We start from the raw sequence: 14,106 nt of genomic DNA on the forward strand, positions 1-14,106 counted from the left end.
CACCCACCTAAGCAATAAAAAAAAAAAAAAAACCAAAAGATATATGTCAAAAATATATCACACATGACGCATACTTAAATATATATAGATTCACTAGCTGCACCCGTCCGCTTCGCTGGGCATTTAGAAATAACATTATTATTTCTCGCCCCCACAAAGATTATCATCATAACGTCCCCGCAACTGGTGTAGGAAGTCCAACACTAATATGAATATAAGCCTATCCATTAAGCACATGTATTTTCTACATGGATACCAAGTTTCAAGTCGATCGGATGCATGGTTCAGTAGATTTATATATTAGTATAGATGATCATTCACTGCTACATAAGAAAAGCAATTTTGTCTACTAAAGTAAAAGGAAGATGATGATGTCCGTCATTTCTTGGTAGACTGACGGTCCGAATGTATTTATATAATTTAATTAAATGCACGACCTACACTCCACGTTTTCGACTTCCTCCCGTTAAACAAAAGGCGTGCGATCCCAGAGCAACGTCGTGGTCTTGTTAGTACCAAACATTTACTTACACTGACCAGTGTGCTTAGTGCCAGTTTTTTAACGTTCTCGATAGCGTAAAAGTTAACACAAATTTCTATGGAGTTGGTACGTTTGCCTGCGTTTGTCGCTAGGGGCGCTGTTCCAACTGCATACAAATTTAAGTTAACTTTTACGCTATCGAGAACGTTAAAAAACTCGCACTAAGCACACTGAATTCATTCCCAGACTTCGTGATACAGTCGCTAACTGTTCGACCAACGACCAATCATTTTAAATATTTTATGGCTTCGGATCGAGACCTTTAAGCCAAGTCTAATATTTTCTTCTTATATTCTCTTAAAATATGAAAAATTATATGAAGCGAAATGAGATGAAGTTGATTAATTTAAGACTTTAATTCATTGGGATGAAATGGTGTAATCATCTCAATAAAATGGTGATTATTTACTGAAGCTTTTTTGTGGTCATTTTGGAAGAAATCGGGAAGCTTCTACCAGCGGCTTTGGTTTATTTTCTCACATTGTACGCTTCATAGATGCTTAATATTTAACAAACCAACCTTATGACACATTTAAACCTGAAGAAACACTAAAACAAAATTAAATAATTCACACGACCGCTTCTCGTGTTCCCGCCAAAAATTTTAGACTATCAAACACTTATACTGTGGTGTAACTTAATAATCAAAATCATCGACTATGTCAGAGCAATTTTATTAAAATTTTCATCGCCCTCTAAATAAAACCATATTGTTTTATGGAAAATTATTATTAAAATTCAATTAAAGCTTTCGTATTCTTTAATAATAATGCTTAAATGTTAACCTATTCAACTATCTAGTACTAAGTACAGTAAAGTCCAAAAGTGTTATCTAATTACTATCGCGTATTTAATTCTAAAAGTTTGAATTTTAAATAAGACACTTACGGATCGTTTTATTGTCATGGCTCAACACTGAAGTATACCGGGAGACAAAATTATGAGAGAAACTGTTTGAAAAAACCATACGTCTTAGTATTAGTTTAAAAGAGAACTAAAAAATCACTTCCCGAACATTATCTAAACAATAAACAAATTGGAATTTAATTGTCTCAGTCATACATATTATTTACGTTTTACGAATTACAGTTGAGGTTCAGAATAAGTATCAAAAAAACTAGTTTTGATCCGCACACATATAAAGATCTTTACGACTTAGTACCAAAAAAAAACCAACCAATCGACTACTAATAAATCAAGTGTAGAATTATTTAAAATAATTATTACTTTTATAACAATAATTGCAATTCGAACATACAAATTAATAATAGATTACTTGCACATAACGGATCTATGGAGCAACAATCATAATCTTTATTTCGGACGTAAAATGGGATCAAAAATTAATAATTATTGTCCTTACAGAAATATCTGTACGTAATCGTAAAATTTATTCTACATACATCTACTTTACCTAATGTAATAACTAATACTAATTTACAAAAAAAAACATCACAAATTACTTTAGAAAATATGTCCACTCTATTATCATCCAGTTCCTAAATCCAATTAGTCCTTAAAATAAAACCATAGCTTCCATGAGTTTTCCTTTTTTTATTACTTACATCTGTGGATGAGCTTACGGCCCAACTGGTGTTAAGTGATCACCTATAAGACACCAACAAACGTAAATGCCGCATACCCAACTTGAGACATTAGTTCGGAGTGTCAGTTTTATAGAACAACGGCTGTCCCACCCTTCAAACCGAAACGCATTACTGCTTCACGGCAGAAATAGGCAGGGCGGTGGTACCTGCCCGTGCGGACTCACAACACGCCCTACGCAGCAGTAAAACCTGATTGGTTATATATAGCTTAAGATTTATGCCTTTGCTTGACATCTGTATGATGGATGATGATGATAAGAAGGCAACCGGACAATAATAACTAAAGATAAAAACTAATCATTTGGATTGTTAATAAAATTTAAAAGGTAATTGTGAAACGAGTATTTCGGTTTAAACTTGCATTAATAATTTCATTGTATTCGAATACTATACATACATTTTTTCAACTCGTTGCTATTATTTTTTCATGGGATAAATTCTATAATTGGAATATTTACTATACACTGGACGTCACAAAATTAACAAAACGCACCTTTAGAATTATACAGACCTATTTCGAAATTTCTGGATATCGACTTTAAATAAAAAATTGACCTAGAACGACCTATTTCAGCGACTATTAATAATCAAATGACCAAAAGTAGCTTATAAAGGGACAAACTTATCTATCGGTCTCTTTCACTCCGTCCCCCTCCTCTACGTCTTTTCGGTTTGAAATATTTATTCGATATTTTCCAAAAAGCACATGTTTTGGGTTGGGTCTCTATAATTCTAAAGGTGCGAAAAGATCATGAATGATCAAGCAAACAATTATTATGATAATATGATTGCTAATTTAACCACCGCAATTAGCATGTACGCAGTTTTTTTTATCTGGAATTAGCTGAAAAAACTCTGTCATTATGCTATGAAGCTACCCATTATAAGGAGCACAAAGTAATTGTCGTCATCCATCTAGAGATATGAGGTAAGATTATTCATTGCATTGTATGACGGCTTTTCCACCATTCAAACCACACTACTTCGGCGCAGGATAGCGGCGGTATCTATCCGTACGCGTTTAAAAAACCCTACCACCAGTAAAAGCTGGTGGGCCAGTATAAACGCAGAGAACGTTGTTATCGATTCTCCGGGGAATCCCTGACATCATTCATCATTCTCCTGCCATTCTCCCAGTCACCTGGGGTCGGCGCAACATGTTTTCTCCTTCCATACTCCTTTATCATATACAATTTCTTCGCTCACTCCCCTCTTACACATATCGGCTTTCACGCAATCCATCCATTTCTATATCCATTTCCCTGACATCATTCTATGGTTATATTAAGTTATACAAAAATAAGTCTGCGTGATAGCCAATTAAAAATCAAATTTCGGTAACATAATACCGTAGCCAGATATTAATACTAATTAATATTCCAAAATATTTAAACACACGATCTAACTTACTTTAGATCAAATGGTCCATCACTGAGCAAATATTTCCAATGAACTCACCATATTTATGTTCCTTACAGCTACTATTACAATGACTATACAAAAGATATTGCTCTCAAAATGTTTACGTACTAAAATATTTTTCTACGTTTTTTCAATTATTGCTATTTTAATTCGAGTATTCTATAAAAACTTTATTATAATAAAGAGCACATAGAAATCTTTCATTTTAATTTTCAAAATATCATTTGTACTATCATCTTACCAGTCGATGTGAGTTCTATAACACTTTTCGAGTGTTCTATTCAATATACACAGTTGACCAAACTATTCATAGTCACGTCAAATTATATTAATTCATAGTGTCGATTCAAGTCTATAATTATTAAAATCTTTCAGTCCGTCATCGTTGACTAGTGCGTCTATTTCATTAATAATGTCTTCCTCCGATTTTTCTGGTTTGTTGTTCTTATGACAACTGGCCACTACGTCCGGTACATTTTTATCTAGCTCTATAGACGATCCCGTTTCTTCTTGATCCTCGCTCAGATCGACAATGTCTATAGGATCGCCCATTTTAGTCGAATCTACATCTATAACCTCAGTATCAGAAGATAGATCGATATGTTTTTCTACAACCAAATCGACAATTTCCACTTCGTGATCGGAAATGTCTGCGCTGATATCCGCTTCGTCTTTAGAAACATCCTTGCTTTGGCCGCTACTGCACAACCTATTTCGTATGAGCCTAGGTTTGGCGGTGCTCTCGGTGATTTTAACTCTTTTAAATTCGTAACAGTTGTCGATCAGTTCATCGTCTATAGATTCGTAAACATCGGCGGTCTGCTCCGACAATGTCCGTTTCCTAGGATTCAAAGCCGTCACTTGTTTATTATCAACTTTGGCTTGAACCGGCACAGGGGACGCGTTCTGTTCCATTTTCTTATAAACGATGGAATTACTACGCACCACTTTGATAATTTTATTACCGGATGTCGTGAGGGCCTCGTGGGTTGACAGCTTCCTTTTTCTGGTCAAGTTTAATGTTATAGGTGCGACGTGGACTGCCGTCTCTTTTTTCTTAGCTCTTATTTCATCCAACGATAAAACCTTGAAGTCTAACGAGCCCCTCCGTTCGAGGTTCGGGGTCTTACCTGAGATCTCGTCCAGCGATATCTTGTCGTACTTGGACGAGAGGTTCGTCCTGACGATCTTGCGCTCTTTAGGAGCATCGACGGGCGGCAGGGGGTCGTAGCTGTAAAACGCGGCGGCTTCCGCTTGTATTTTCTCCAGAAGCTGAAGCTCCTGAGACTTTGAACGGGCGATATTCTGCGCGTCGTCGGACATGTTCTTAGTGGGTGTGGACGAGGGAACGCTTTCATTATCGGACTCTGCAAGAACACACGAAACGAACCGCTTTATTGGGACGATCGAACAAAAGGTAACTGATTTTCGTAATTAATTTTGACGGGACCCGTCTGCGTTACAGGTTAGCGCGTCGGTGTGTTCTTGTCTGTGAATGAAAGCAGCTCGCTCGACCGGGGCTGAGAGGGTTGGGGGGACGGGGCGAGGGGGGGTGGTCAAAAATAATTACAAAAATCATGTTACGAAACATGTTTATTAACTCGTTGGTATATTCAACACAATTCAAGAAACGAAGCCAATGTAATAATCTGTGTTCCTATATAATTATACATGTGAATAAGCTTAAATGGAAGGTCTTATACATTCTTCGCGTAAAACATATGAAATTCTTACGATATTACATCTAAGATTAACATAACGTAACCCAGTTTTAATAGAAGCAGCCTCAGCGCGCCGAGACCGCTACATAAATAAATTCACCAACCTTCTACCCTTCCATAACATTCGATCCTATAATAACATGAAAAAACCTATATTTATGTATCAAAAAGTGCTTCCTTTTAAATATTAATTCTACTAAAAAATTTTGCACACGAATACATATTTATCCATTATATATTTAAATAAAAAAAAACCTATACCGATATAATATATACCCAACCGATCAATAAGCTCGGACAACGTGCCCGCCGCGGATCAAACAAAAACATCTAATACTAAACAAAATCATATTATTTCAGTCGTGCGTTGAGGCGTTTTAATCGGTTAGTTACAGCGTCAGAGCAATCTGTCAGGAGAAACGCGTTATCGATATAAAATCGTTGAGCCGCCACCGATATCGATCGATGCGTAATAGACGAACAACATTACCGTTCTAGTTTCGTTATACGTCGTATTTAAAAGACCGCTATTGTAGTTGCGGTCGTATCGAATTCCAGTCGATAAAATTATTGATTCGAACATCATTATGTACAGAATCGATTAATTGCATCTGCTCGGGAAAACTGCAATGTTAGTGTCACAGTAACACTTTTTGATATCATTGTACACGTAACACTTTTAGATATCATTGTACACGTATGTAACAATTTTAGATATCATGGTACACGTATAACACTTTTCGATATCATTGTACGCACAACACTTTTCGATTCCGAAGGAAACTTATTGATAATGTCTTTATATTTTTATCGACTTCAAATTCCGCCTTAAACTATAATAGTAAAACGCGTGCGCAACCCGTATTCCTACAGAAGTTTAACAGAAAAAGAATAAAAACAATTAACATTCCAACAATTAATCTAAAAATAACATAAATAAGTTGGTATGTATTAGAAAGAAAAAAAAAAAAAAAGAAACTACACTCTAAACAAAACGATTAATTTAATTATTATTGCTATTAATAAAAATTATTATTTAAGAGCGAAACCAGTTTTTGTCGTATTTTAATGACAAGGCAAACAAACCTGCGTTTTTGTACTAGGCGCTTCGAGAGACAGGTCAAAGTTTTCAATTCAATTTGAATTATCTTTAATATTTAATTGATTTTGCCTTATAATCTTTTATTGTTGTAAACTATAATACTTTTTTTTTTAAATATCCAAGCCAAATCAGAATAGCAGGTTTCAGGTTAAAAGACTTAGTAAAAGTTAATTAGTTTTTAGGCGAATAGATTTTAGATCATCTTCTCTCTATCGACAATTTTATTCAAAGCCTTCAAAGTGAAAACAGTATTTTGTGAAATGCCATTAAAAACTGAACTAAGGGAAAATATAAAACATTTATTTCATTCTGTATTTTAAGCTACCCATTCCAAATTAGAACTATTTTTTTTTTCATTTAAAAATATTTCCGTACATAAATAATGACTAGGCATACCATGGACCATAGACATTTTTTTTTTTTCGTGTCGTGTCTTAATTCATGCGGATTTTTTTTTTGCAATAAATATAGGAACTTCATTCTCAGTGCAAATATTACAAAACAATTTTTTTTTTATCGCAACGAATCTACAAAAAAAACTTTTTGTTTAATTCCAATGTTACAAACAAACGTACGGGCATCGGAAGCATTATTATTATTATTATTATGAAAAATTACCGCGAACGGCTACTTTTTTTTTTTTGTTAATTTTTTTTTCATTCCTAAAATTGATAATACGATCTTAAGCAATTTTTTTTTTCCGGGAAAACACAGTATTACAAGTTATCAACGCGTTTTGTTCACGACGATCATGTCACAAAACCGTGCCTTCATTTTTATATACCTATTTTTTTTTTATTATTAATATTATATTTATTAGCTCTATCTATTCTCAAGGTGCGATTATAAAGTATACCGGGATCTAAAACAGTGGGTATCAAATAAACTGTCAGACCCTAAACACCCTACACACTAACGTACAAACAATTTTAAAGGCATAAAGCTTTTTTTTTTTCATTTTCACCTATATAATATTAAATGAGTTACATTAATTGTGTATATATATTTTTATTTGTTTTTTTTTTAGTTATTTATTTATTATATTATTAAACTATACAAAAATGTACTTTTCTAACGTAGACAAAGATTATATCAACATCTAGTAAAAGAAAAACGCTGTTTCTCAACCTTTCAGAAATACTATTAATGACTTTATATCGAAATATCTCTGTAGAGGGAGCTAGCTGGAGTCATTAGTGAAGATATCTTCAAACACAATTAGACTGCAACACGTTCAATTTACACATACATAATAACAGAGAATTTTATGTGTAATATAACGCCTACATGCTAATTTTAAATGGAAAAGCATTGTTTTTCATAATTTCTAGCTAGGATATGAAAAGATCTTGTGGCTCCCTAACTACATGCAGGTATAAAAATGAGAAAGACACTTTACAAACGACTTCTTCACGGTGAGAGAGCTCGATTGATATTTCTTCGAATATATATATATTTTTATCTTTTTAAAGTATACAAAAACTAAAACTGCCCCTTCTGACGGCCGAAAAAACAAAAAGAACAACTAAAAAGAAACCGTATCGTTATTACAACCTAAGCATTATTTTAAATCCATTAAATATTAAATCTCATTTAAAAAAAAAAAAACCGCTATCATTATAAGGTACTTTTTAGCGTAAACGAACGAAAACCTCTAGAGTAGTGAAATCGAATCAGCTTCGAAATCGTAAATTCATCTAATCAATAAAAAAAAAAGAAATGGCATTTAAAACCGTATAGAATAATATAACCAACACCAAAAATAGAAATTATCAGTTCTCGTATATAAATCAGAACGTTTCAAGGGCTTCAAAGCCTTGACTGCTTTTAGATATTGCTTATCGTTTGCACAAATCGCCTTCGAGTCTCACGAAGGACTTTCATAACCATAGGACTCCTCAAATCACTTACGATGTGAATTAACATCGCAGATTCATTAAAATGTTGGATTCGCTTTTTACACGACACTAATTAAAACTTATTTCGTAGAAATTCACAACGCATCCCGGGTGTGAGAGGAAAACTAAAGCCATTTTTCTCATACTATCGCTCACAATCAGCTCGGACTGAGTCGTAATACAATTATATATCGATTGAAAAATTGCTTTACGTTTCACTCCGGTCAAATTCGTTGATGCAAACAAAAAACTTCACCAAAATGATAACCTCATCATCGTTGGCTTCAAAAGTATGAGATATGTTGGTAATGGCGATAATGTGTCGGGAAAACTTCCTCACCAGCGCGCTATCTAATCACAAGCACACTTCCAAAATTTTAACTAAAACTTAAAATTCTCCTCCGTTTTGCATTACATTTTTTTTTTTCTTTTCCATACCTCCCCTAAATCCAACGCGTCGGTTATTAAAAAAAAACCTCGAAAGTAGAATATTAAATGCAACAAACAACAAACAGCAATTTCACGGAGCCCACGAATAATTCATATCATAGTATTTCATTACATCTCCCGCAATAAGCGAACCAACGAAAAACAAAACCATTCATTATTATCCAACCCTGTTCTGAACTAGGCATGTTTCTATACGCTGTTCGCATTTAATATTCCATTTACATTTCCTCGCCCTAAAATATATTTCATCCCATAAACGAAGCTAGCTCAAACTCTTCGGATACAACGTGTCGTTAAGAGCGAGCGAATAATTTAATTTTATCAAAGAACCTTTTCCTAATTCTATTTTTATTATTTGGCCGTTACATTCAATAATCCCTCGGTTCCGAGTGTTGAAAATACTAATACGAAGAGAAACTCGCCGCAGATCCACTGCGACCTCACAAACACATAAAAGGAACATCACCCAATATAACATTATTGTTAAAATCAAAACTTTATCTTAAACAACGCTCCTTTTGGATTCGCATAGAACTAAACTACGTTAAAACACTTTGGGCTATTGCTGATGAAATGAACAAAAACACTAAACCTCCACTGGTTATCAATTAAAGGCGTGGAGTTCTTTTTTTTTTTTTATTTGTAGTATTGTATTTTCAACATTCAGATTACATTGAAACACAGCCTAAGCCCGAACCTGCCTATTGGGAAGTTTTTTTTTTTTTTTACATAAAACATTTCAAAAGAAAAGCACAGAAATGTTCCGAAGATTTTGTCCAACAATCTGCTTGATAAACAATTTATCCCATCAATAATCAATTAATACAAAATATAAAAAAAAAACATCCTACAAAATCTTCGAGAAACTTTACAGGTCTCCTAATGAAAAATTATTTAACATTAATCAATATTATCTCAAGGTCACCCAATATATGCATTTATGTAACACACAATCTTAATTATCAACATTAATTATCGATTCGAAAGTCATTCATCAAATCTTCACTTGGAGTTTGGACCTACAATCATATCTTGCTGTAGTAGTGACAAGCCTCGGTCACACTAGTACATACACATAAATAGTACAGAAGGCTGATAGAAAATTTTTCAGTCTCATCATACATAATCAAATTTTAAACTTTATATGACTTTACGAATAAAAACTGTGCCTTTCAAACTTGCTGTACTAATTAAGGACCCTTACTAAACTACTACAGTTAACCACAACTACTAAAATGAAGGACCGTTAATGTGTTACTCGGATGATACATTTAAATTTTCATGTTAATAAATGCGTTTCAATCTAATATACTTGTAGCTACGGTTTATACTATAAATTATCGGAATGGAATTTGTAGATGTCAAGCACAGATAACAAGGATCAGCTGGAACCAGCCTTCGGTATCTATCTATTGTGTGATATGACCGAGGACATTGTAAATGCGTAATCGAAGAGACCTTGAGAGGATATTAATTCTTATCCCAATACAATAAGTGTCGGCAGGGGGCTTAGTACATGTAATTTCAGTAGAGACGCATACCTTCGTCGAAGTTGACGACGAGGGGGTCCACGGGCAGCGGCGCGAACGGAGCGCCAGCGTCGTGACGCGGCACACCCAGCAACGTGCTATCCAGCACCACTACGGACATCATCACATAAACATTATTACTTCTCATTAGTATGACTTTCAATTAAAACAGAGTTTTTTTTTATTTATTTTTATTGCTTAGATGGGTGGACGAGCTCATAGCCCACCTGGTGTTAAGTGGTTACTGGAGCCCATAGACATCTACGACGTAAACGCGCCATCCACAAAAAATGTCACCCACAGAGATAAATGATTGTGGCTCACTAATGATTACCATAAGTTCCTTGTTATTACAAAACTCTTCCAGAATCGGTGAGTAAAAATTATTTTGAAGGACTAGAATCTAATATCTCAAAAAAATAATGTTATACACATTTTCAAAGTACCAATTCAAACAAAATCATCAGACCTTAGAACTTATATCCCAAGGTGTAGGTGGCGGCATTTACATTGTAGATGTCTATGGGCTTCGGTAACCGCTTAACACCAGGTGGGCCGAGAGCTCGTCCACACATAAACAATAAAAAAAAAATACAAAATTATGATACCAAAATAAATCTGCAGTAAAAAAACCAAAAAACAAATAAATAGTGTAAAAACAAATTATACATATAAATAGAATTGGAGTGTCTGTTTGTAATATTGAAATAACCGCTTTTGAAATCATCCATATGAATATATATACAGTACATAGACCAAAATAACATTTTTTACAATTTTTGTCTGTCTGTCTGTCTGTTTGTTTGTTTGTTCCAGATAATCTCTGGAACGGCTGGACCGATTTTTACTAGAATTTCATGATAGGTAGCTGATGGTATAAGAAGTAAGTTAGGCTACTTTTTTTAGACTAGCTTCGCCCCGCGGCGTCATTGCGTACCGCGGGTAACATCGCGGTACTCAGCTATGAGTAATAAAATTTAATGTTTCCGAAGCGAAGCGAGGGCGGGTCGCTAGTATATCATAGTTACAATTTTACTAATGCAATCAACATGTATATACCTTGTCTTTGTTGCTGCCACAGAAGCGGCACCGGGGCGGGCACAGCAGGGGGCGGGATGGCTCCCATCGGTGGCTGCTCCACCACACTCTCGTTTAGGCAAGCCTGAACACATGTGTGCCATAAAAAACTTTTAACACTTATATACCAATAATCTTTTGCATGAATGAGTGCATTATATATTCTTTGTGACTTTGGCCTATCCAAAATCAACAGACATGTGAAGCCCTTACCATATGAACGATGTTAAGAGGTATAACTGTTTCTACCATGAAATATTACAATGTGCCAATTTGAAAAATGGAATACCCATTTTACATGTTGAACCTCTTTTCTCAAGGTAGTCAGCAATATGTCTATGAGTAAGCAGTACTACAGTTATTAAAGCAAAAGATGAGTGCTAAACTATTATTATGGAATTGTTAAGGTTAGTGGGATTGTTACGTCAGTAATGGATTGAAACATGTACAGTGCAAGAAAAAAAGGGATATTTCCTGTTTTTAAAGTTAAGTGTTGTCAAGAGAAATGAGAAACAAAATTCTTCATTTGAAGTTTAAATCTAATAAATAAAAATCAATTTAAATTACAATGATTTTTATCACAATTTATAATTATATTTAAAAGTGTAATTATATTTAAAAGAGAACTGCATCACTCCATTTTTTTTAATTGTTTCAATACTTTCTATGATTTAAGGTAAAATTGACACCTACTTTTTGCTTTAAAATTGAAATCATTGTTTCAATTACTTTTAAAACTTGCTAAACATATTGCAATACAAAAACTATTAAACAGACAAAATGTCTGCGCTTGTTTAAGTTCAATAAAGTTGCTTACATGAACAGGTGGGGCAGGCTGACTTGGAGCAATTCCATCAGTACGTGCCTCGGGGTTCTTATGCATGAATGGGCAGTGAATCTTGCGGCAGCCACCAGGTTGGTTCTCCCAGTAGCATGGAATTTGTTTACGATTTTTCTGTAAATCAATAAGCTTAATATTAATTTATACTAAAGTAGAATTTTCTTTTGTATGCATCCAATCTACATAGCTTTAATCATAATTTTAAATCATAACTATTCATTTTAATCTCCTTTTCCTTTACTCCTGTTTTATTTTTAGATTATTTAAATTAAAAAGAAGCATTATAGACACATACCCTAAGCTCCATGTGACGTAGTTTACAGCGTTTATCAGTACATTTCCCCTGTTGCCAGGCTGTGCACATTGTTTCACAGCCTAAGGCTGACGGCTCATGGCGAAACACACAATTATCTCCCTGGAAACAAAAAAATTAGAGACTCAAATTTTTGTACATGTCAAATCAATTGGTAATGTGGTTTTAGTCATTAGTAAATAGGTTTACTTCCAGATAAATAAATTAATCTCTTTTAAAATAAGAGCTACTGTACATTCACTTTACAAATGGAATAATATTATTTACCAGAATTGAAGTGCATTAAATATTTTCCGATAGTTAAGTGTTGGACTAAATTTTAAATAACATGTGTTCAAATAGGTAGACAAAAATTAACACGAAATAACACTAGTACTACAAGAAATAGTAGTGAGTAATTAAACAATAACGCTTACCTTTGTACATGTGGAATAGTAATAAAAGTAACAATCGTTGAATTTACGTGGAGACTCCATGGTATTTTTCGCTATCCGGACTCTGTCAATGACAACACTTTATGAGTACCGAAACAACATAATGATTTCACGATTATTTTTAACACAAAAACGGTCTTTTATATTTTAAGGTTATTTACGTAAACATATGAAACACTATAAATTTATCCGAAAATCGAAATTTTTCGTTCTGACAGCACGTCTAAACGATCAGCGCGGTTAAATTGCAAATTACCAAACTTATCTCGGAACCCTAAAATGATTTGAATACTCACCGAGCAAATTTTAAAACACTAATTAACCTTTAGTTCGTGAAAGTAGTTTATAGAAAATAACAATTTTTGAAACACAAAATTATATTCAAACGTCACAACGAGATGGAAGATGTGGTAGTTGGTAGTTATGGCGGATGTAGAGCTTACGATCTTGATTCGATTTAGACAAAAATCGATTTGAATCTGTAAATCGATTCTTAATTGACTTTTAGAAAATAAGTGGATAAATCGATTGAAAGTACAATTTTAACCATCATAATATTGATTATTGACGAAAGAAATTAATTTTCAAAGCTTCGATCTTTGGCAAGAAACCAGATACGGCTAACTATTAAAATTTAATTACGGCACTCAAAAATTATGTCAGACATGCTTTAAGCTGCCCTAATCGCCACGCTTGGCATGTGGCGGATTGACTATTGCAGTGTGGTGCTATGATACTCGGAGAACGCTGTTGCCCATTCTCATGAAACGGCTGATTGTACTAGCCTTCAGCCATATGCAGTTTGGACGGAAGAAGAACAATGGCGAGGTTTTATTTTTGTATTTGTTAAGTCAATTTCACGAAGCTCGCTGAAGGATTTTTTTGTAAACTATTCTAGTGACTTAGGGGAAGGGGCCTAGGGGACTACATTAACCTGGCGAGTGAAGGAATATAAATACAACACGCACTTATATAACGGTAGGCAGCGGCTTGTCTCTGCCCCTGGCATTGCTGAAGTCCGCGATGGTAACTATTCACCATAAGGTGGACCGTATGCTCGTCTGTCTATGCAGGCAATAAAAATAAATAAAAACTAATTTACTGTAATACTGGCTGGTAAAACGTCAGGAGAGACAAGATAGACGTCATACGATGTGAAACTGCGTTTCGT

The 14,106-nt window shown here is 34.3% G+C and overlaps 1 protein-coding gene across 1 annotated transcript; it reads right to left on the minus strand.

Moving 5' to 3' along the window:
- Nucleotides 1-1,283: 1,283 nt before the first annotated feature.
- Nucleotides 1,284-13,393, minus strand: LOC101745336 (zinc finger CCCH domain-containing protein 11A). The gene is made up of 7 exons (XM_004927248.5): nucleotides 13,232-13,393; nucleotides 12,918-12,999; nucleotides 12,484-12,603; nucleotides 12,165-12,302; nucleotides 11,330-11,432; nucleotides 10,283-10,381; nucleotides 1,284-4,937 (listed from the first exon to the last, which is right to left on the minus strand). The coding sequence occupies exons 2-7, from the start codon at nucleotides 12,975-12,977 to the stop codon at nucleotides 3,904-3,906; spliced, it is 1,554 nt and encodes a 517-aa protein (XP_004927305.2). The 5' UTR covers nucleotides 12,978-12,999; nucleotides 13,232-13,393; the 3' UTR covers nucleotides 1,284-3,903.
- Nucleotides 13,394-14,106: the final 713 nt, after the last annotated feature.

The sequence above is a fragment of the Bombyx mori genome, chromosome 14, assembly GCF_030269925.1.
Source record: "Bombyx mori chromosome 14, ASM3026992v2".
NCBI lineage: Eukaryota > Metazoa > Arthropoda > Insecta > Lepidoptera > Bombycidae > Bombyx > Bombyx mori.